The sequence below is a fragment of the Penaeus vannamei genome, chromosome 1, assembly GCF_042767895.1.
Source record: "Penaeus vannamei isolate JL-2024 chromosome 1, ASM4276789v1, whole genome shotgun sequence".
Lineage (NCBI taxonomy): Eukaryota > Metazoa > Arthropoda > Malacostraca > Decapoda > Penaeidae > Penaeus > Penaeus vannamei.
This window is the reverse complement of record NC_091549.1, coordinates 17,178,086-17,185,585: the sequence shown is the minus strand read 5'-3', so window position 1 is coordinate 17,185,585 and position 7,500 is coordinate 17,178,086. Positions and strand designations below refer to the sequence as shown.

General features: G+C 40.2%; 1 protein-coding gene across 1 annotated transcript in view; it reads right to left on the bottom strand.

Moving 5' to 3' along the window:
• LOC113805460 (uncharacterized) overlaps window positions 1–7,500 on the bottom strand; it is a 185,362-nt gene that overhangs the window by 69,997 nt on the left and 107,865 nt on the right. Inside the window, exon 3 of the mRNA XM_070125316.1 lies at window positions 2,411–2,568. Coding sequence (XP_069981417.1) covers window positions 2,411–2,567 — 157 coding nt within the window. The 5' untranslated portion in view covers window position 2,568. The remainder of the gene's footprint in view (window positions 1–2,410; window positions 2,569–7,500) is intronic.

Sequence of the window (7,500 nt, the reverse complement as noted above, 5' to 3'; positions counted from 1 at the left end):
ATACGTGTGTGTTTGCGAAAGAGAGGGAAAGAGAGGGAGAAAGAGAAAGAAAAGGAGCCAGCAAAAGAGAGAAAAAAGAAAGACAAAAAGACAAAAGGCATCATCCAGATTCCAAAGCCAAACGAAAGGAGACGAAGAACGAGAGAAGAAAAGAAAACCGAAAAAAAGGAAAATGAAGTAGCCAAAGACGAACCAAACAGAAAAGGAAAAAGCAAGAGAAAAAATGGCCAGGCGTGAGGGACGAAGATGATGAGAGACATGCGATGAGAAAATAATGATAGAGAATGTCCAGGGAAATTTCTTGATGAAAAGGGCGGCAGAAAGAGAGGGAGGAGGAAGGGGGGGGGGGGTGGAATAGAGACAGAGAGAAGGAGGAAGGGAGGGAAAGAGAGAGATAAAAAGAAAATTACTGAACAGATGTGAGGAAAGATTAACAGAAATACAGAATTTAGAAGAATGATAAAAGAAAATTTTGATGAAAGGCATAGAAAGAGAAAATAGAGATAGAGAAGAAAAAAGAGAAGATAACAAAACAATAGAGAAAATAAGAAATGACTAGAAAATGTCGGTTAATTAATTACGGTATTGCTTTAGTCTCGAATGTATTTATTAAGAAAAAAAAATTAGTTCATGCAAATATTTGTGTGAATATTTACCTTTTGTGGTTATCCTTCTTTTATAAATATATGTTTTATGATTATCTATTTTGACAATATGTATATATATACTTTTTTTAATTTGCCCTTTTTTTTGTCGATGTAATTTTTAAATATTTTTATTTGTGAATATTAATTAATAATAATTATTTTTATTTTATTATTATTTTATTATTAACTTTTCTGTCAATATCAACTTGTGTGAATATCATTTCATTGTGTGAATATTTACTTTTTGTGTGAATATCATTCTTTTTTTAATATCATTATTGTGAATATCGCTTTTATGTAATTTTCATTTTTTTTTCAATATTTTTTTTAATGAATATCTTTTTATTTGAAAAATTAACTTTTCTTACAATATCAACATCGTTTCGTGTTAATATATATATATATATATATATATATATATATATATATATATATATATATATATATATATATATATATATTTGTGTAAATACTTACTAAATATTAACTTTCTTGTGAATATTATTTTCTGGTGAATGTTATTTTCTTATTATCTATCTGCTTCGCCTTTCGTGAATACCTTCCAGTGATAGATGCAAATGGAAGACTGTTGCCAAATATTGATATTATCTGCTGCAAAAATCCCTTCGCAAACCACCAATTAGTAAACCGGTCACAAAATTAGCTAAAAGGAGAAGAAAATTATGATAATGAGGAGGAAGAAGATGAAAGATGAAGAAGGAGAAGAAGAAAAAAAACGATAGAAAAGAAAAAGAAGACGAAGAGGGAGAAGAAGAAGAAGAAGAGAAAGAGAAGAAGAAGAAAATTGATAAGAAGAATAAGAGGACAAAGAGGAAGAAGAAGAAGAAAATAGACAAGAAGAAGAAGAAAAAGAAAAAAAAAGTTAACAAGAAGAGAGAATATAAAAAAGCTTCATAAAGTGTAACTCCATTAATATTGGTATCGACGGTATATCTAAATCCGGATATCAAGTGAACATAAAGTGGATACTCATGGCAGAGGGGATCTGTCGGAGCTAAAAGTGGATAACAAGTGGATACAAAATGGATAAGAATGGACACCAAGTGAATATCAAAGTATACTCCAAGTATATATTTTTTAAATGAAATAGAGTAGATAAAAAACAATAAATGGATATCAAAGTAGACCAAATTATACATAAATACATAAAAAAAGAACACCAAGTGGACACTAAATGGATAAAAAGTGGATATCAAAGACTGCAAGTGAACAAAAACTGGACATCAAAGAATACAAGTGAACAAAAAGTGGACATCAAAGAATACAAGTGAACAAGAAGTGGACATCAAAGAATACAAGTGGATAAAAGTGGACATCAAAGAGTACAGGTGAACAAGAAGTGGACATCAAAGAATACAAGTGAACAAGAAGTGGACATCAAAGAATACAAGTGGATAAAAGTGGACATCAAAGAGTACAAGTGAACAAGAAGTGGACATCAAAGAGCACATATGGATAAAAGGTAGACGAGTGGATGAAAAGCAGACATCAAAGACTACAAATGAACAAAAAGTGAACATCAAAGAGGACAAATGGATGGAAAGTGGACATCAAAGAGGACAAATGGATGGAAAGTGGACATCAAAGAGCACATATGGATAAAATTTAGACAAGTGGATAAAAAGCGGAAATCAAAGACAACAAATGAACATCAAACAATATAAATGAATAAAAAATAGACACCAAAGAGTACAAATGGATAAAAAAAATAAAAACAAGTGGAAACCCAAGTGGATACTCACGCAGAAGCGCTTTGCCGGAGCACTGACCAGGCCTGAAGGCGCACATGGTATGTCGAGGATCCACGCTGCGGTACTCACAGGGGCGCGTCTGCCGCAGCATCCCCGCCAGAAGAAGCAGAGGGAGCAGCGAAGGCATGACTCTCCTGAAGGCGCTCATGCTGGGGGCGCAGAAGGGGGGAGAAACAGAGTTAGGTGGATGTGGGTGGAGGGTGGGTAATGGGGGGGGGGGTGGAAGGGGGGATGGGGCAGGGTAATGGAGGGGAAAGGGGGTAATGGGGGGGGAAGGGGGAGGGTGCGGGGTAATGTAGGGGAAAGGGGGTAATGGGGGGGAAGGGTGAGTTAGGTGGATGTGGGTGAAGGGTGGGGGGAAGAGGGTGGGTGAATGTGGGGGGAAGGTGGGGGAAGGGGGAACGGGTGAGTTAGGTGAATGTGGGTGGAGGGTGGGTAGTGGGGGAGAAGGGGGAAGGGATGTGTTAGGTGGATGAGTGGATGTGGGTGGAGTGAGGTAGATGAGTGGATGGAGTGGAAGAGTGAGGGGGGGCACTCCTGAAGGCACAGAAGGAGGGAGGGAGGTTTAGGTGCTGCATGGCGGAAGAGATGGACGCGGTGGAAGGGTTGTATTGGGATGGAGGTGGATGGGGTGGAGTGTAGATGGGGTGGATGGGTGGGAAGGGGAAGTGGGGGGGGGGGCGCCAGTAGTAATGGGGGGATGATTTTGTTTCAATCTCTCTGTCTCTGTGTATTTTCCTTTTTGCCTGCATGTCTGTCGTTCTCTCTTTCTCTCTCTCTTTCTATCTGTCTATCTATCTGTCCATCTATCAATCTATCTATCTATCTATGAGTCTGTCAGTATCTCTCTTCCTACTTTCTTTTCTCTCCCTCTCCTTCCTAATCTCCCTCCCTTCCTCCCCTCTCTCTCTTTCCCTCTTCCTTCCTTCCTCTCCCCTCTTCTTCCTCCACCGCCTCCTCCTCCTCCTCCTCCTCCTCCACCTTCCTCCTTCTCCTTTTCATCCTTCTCCTCTTTCCTCCCCCTACCATCTCCTTCCTCCTCCTCCTCTTTCCTCCTTCTCCTCCTCCTCTTCCTTCCTCCTTCTCCTTTCCCTCCCCTCCTCCCTTTCTCCTTCTCCTTCTCATCCTCTTTCGTCCTTCTCCTCCATCTCCTCCTTCCTTATCCTCCTCCTTTTCCTATTCCTTCCTCTTTCCTCCTCCTCATTTTCCCCGTCTTCCTCATGTCTCCCTGCCTCACCGTGAATTTCCTCCTCCTAATTTTTATCCTCCTTCCTCCTCCTCATTTTCCTCCTCTTCCTTTTGTCTCCCTGCCTCGCCGTGTATTTCCTCTTCCTAATTTTTATCCTCCTTCTCCTCCTTCCTCCTCCTCATTTCCCCCCTCTTCCTCTTGTTTCTCTGCCTCCTTGTATTTTTTATCCTCCTTCCTTCTCCTCCTCTTTTTCCTATTCCTTCCTCTTTCCTCCTCCTCCTCATTTTCCTCCTCGCCGCGTGTCACTTTCCTCCTCCATCTGATTCTTTCGCTGGCCCCAGATGCTGTAAATCTTGACTGCGCTTATGGCCTTGTAAACCTCAGGCTACCCTTGTCCTGATTGTATCTCTTGCCCAATTTCCCCGTCCACCTCCTCATCCCCCCCCTCTCCTCTCCTCTCTTCCTCTCTCTTCTCCTCCTCCCCACCTCCCTCCTTCTTCCCCCCTTCTTCCTCCTTCTCCCCTCTCTTCCTCTCTCTCCTCCTCCTTAACCCCTTTCTCTTCTTCCCTCTCCTCCTCAATCCCCTCTCTCCTCTCCCCTCTTCCTCTCTCTCCTCCTCCCCACCTCCCCCCTTCTTCCTACTTCTCCCCTCTTTTCCTCTTTCTCCTCCTCCTCACCTCCCTCATTCTCATTCTCCCCCTTTCTTTCTCTCCCCTCTTCCTCTCTCCCCACCTCCCCCCTTCTTCCCCCTCTCTCCCTCCTTCTCCCCCTTTCTTTCTCTCCCTTCTTCCCCCTCTCTTCCTCTCCCTTCGTCCCCCTCTCTTCCTCCTTCTCCACCACCCCTCTCTTCCTCTCGTTTCTTCCTTCTCTTCACCCTTCTCCTCCCCGTCTCTGCATGCCTCTCATCGTTAATGCTGTCCAACCTTGTGATTCTTTTTTTATCTTTATTTATTTATTTATTTTTTAAGTTCTATTCTGTTCTTCCGGTTCCTTTCGCTTTATTCATTTCCTATCCTCTGTCCTTTCCTTCGTCAAGTGGAGGAGGAGGAGGTGGTGGTGGTGGTGGAGGTGGAGGTGGAGGAGGAGGAGGAGGAGGAGGAGGAGGAGGAGGAGGAGGAGGTGGAGGTGGAGGTGGAGGTGGAGGTGGAGGTGGAGGTGGAGGTGGAGGTGGTAGGAAGGAGGAGGAGGTGGTAGGAAGGAGGAGGAGGAGGAGGAGGAGGAGGAGGAGGAGGAGGAGGAGGAGGAGGAGGAGGATAAGGAGGAGAGGAAGAAGAAAAAGAAAAAAGAAGAAGAAGAAGAAGAAGAAGAAGAAAGAAAAAGAAGAAGAAAAAGAAGAAGAAGAAGAAGAAGAAGAAAACGAAGAAGAAGGAGGAGGGGAAGAAGAAGAAGAAGAAGAAAAGAAAAGAAGAAGAAGAAGAACAACAACAAGAACAAGGAGACGAGGAGAAGGACGAAGAAAAAGAGGAAGAACAAGAACAAGGAGACGAGGACGAAGAAGAAGAAGAAGAAAAAAGAGGAGAAGGAGGAGGAGGAAGAGGGAGAAAAGGAGGAGGGGGAGGGGGAGGAAGGAAAGGAGAGAGAAGAGGAGGAGAAGGAAGACGAGAAAGAGAAGATGGTGAAGAAGGAAAAGAAAGAGGGGGGAAGAAGAGAAGAAAAAGAAGGAGAGGGAGAAAGAAGAACAAGAGAGCAAAAGAAGGAGGAGGAAGAGGAATTAGAATCAGAGAGAGAGAGCTAAAAAAAAAGAGAAAATGAAGAACAACAGAAAATCAAAGTAAAATATCAAAAAGTGATTGAACGAAAGAGAAGAAAGTGAAAGAGAATAAGGAGTAATAGAAAAAGAAGGAGAAGAGGAAGAAGAAGAGAGACGAAGTCGGAGAACATGAGTCAGAACAAGTCCTCGCTGCAGGGGTTCGGACGAAGGCTATCGGCTGTCGCTCCTCAAAGGACAGTGAAAGATCAGGTGTTTTTTGCCTTTTTTTTAACCTTTTTCCCTCTTCCTTTTTTCATTTTCTCTTTTCTCTCTCATCTTTTGTTTTTTTTAATTTCCTTTTTTTGATTTTCTCCTTTCTTTCTCTCTTATCCTTTGCCTCTTTCCTTTTAACTTTTGGTCAATGTAACTTTTCATCATTTCCATTTTCTTTTCTCTCTTATATTTTGCCTTTTCCCTCTTTTCTCTTTTGCATCTTTCATTTTCCTTTTTGCTTATTTGCCTTTTCACCTTCTTTCGAAGAGGACTACGACGAATATGATGCATTGAACGAATATCAATATAACGGACATGAAATTTGATGAATATGACGGGGTCTTGTTGGCTCGTCCGGGGGGGGAGACTTTTTTTTTTTTTTGTTAGTGTGTCACAAAGCGATTTTTTGTACAAATTTGATGAATTAGTCTCTGATTAGTCTCTTAGGACGCATATATACTTTTTTGCATCATATGATTTTTTATTTATATTTGATTATATATATCATCTCTTTATTTGGATAATTGTATGCCATCTATCAAACATATTTCGTACTTATACATTTACCCTTTTCCGAGACTTAAACCCCGATATAGTGCAACAAGCGCACGCATAAAAAGAAAAAAAATATAAAAAATATATATATACAAAAAATAGGGCCTTCATTTGCATATGTTTAGGGCCCAGGGTTGTTGCATCATTGCAAACTACTTGGCATGACTCACACTGCTCATAATAGCACCAGATCTCATTTTTCATCTGCAAGGTATGTGTACTCTTGTTACTATTTTTACTATTATCATTATCATTATGATTATTATCATTATCATCATTATCATTGTTGTCATTATTATTACTATCGTTGTTATTATCATTATTGTTATTATGATTATCATTTTTATTGTTGTTATTATTATAAGTATTATCATGATTACCATTATTATTATTATTATTATTATCATTATTATTATTATTATTATTATTATTATTATCATTATTATCATTATCATTATCATTATCGCTATTATTATTTTTAACATTTTTATCATTATTGATATCATCTTTAATATTGTTGTTACTATTATCATTATTATTGCTCTTATTATCATCATAAGCATTACCGACATCATAATAATCATTTTTATTTTAACATATCATTATCATCATTACCATTATCATTATCACCATCATTATCATTATAACTATTATCATTATTATTTTGCATAAATAAAAGATAATTTTGTGGCTGGTCTACTTTCCGACGTAACCATGGCAACGCATGTCAACTGTTTTCGATACATGTTATGCCTTTGGTTGCCATTGCCTCTGAGTTGCGTGTGTCTTTCACTATGTGTCTTTCATTATGTGTCTTTCACTGTGTGTCTTTCCCTGTGTGCCTTTCACTGTGTTTTTCACCATGTGTCTTTCAATGTGTGTCTTTCATTGTGTGTCCACTATGTGTCTTTCACTATATGTTTTTCATTATGTGTCTTTCCCTGTGTATCTTTCAAAGTGTGTCTTTCACTATATGTCTTGCACTATGTGTTTTTCCCCATGCGTCTTTTAAAGTGAGTCTTATCCTATGTGTCTTTCACTATGTGTTTTTCACTGTCTTTCACTATGTGTCATATACTATGTTTTTTTCGCTGTATGTTCTTTCACTACATATTTTTCACTTTGTATGAGTGTGCAAGCGACCTCAGTGCGTATGACGTCACAGGCCACCCGGCGTCCAGCCTTGACAGACGAATATCACGATGCGCACTGAATACTAATGCCATTTTAACCCCTTGCCATCGCCCCCTCCCCCCCCCCGTATCACTATCCAACCCCCACTTTTCAACCCCCACCCCCATCCTTACCACTTTCCTTCCCTCTCCTACTCTGTTCATAGCCCCTGACTGTCCCCTTACCCCCCTTCCCCTCCCT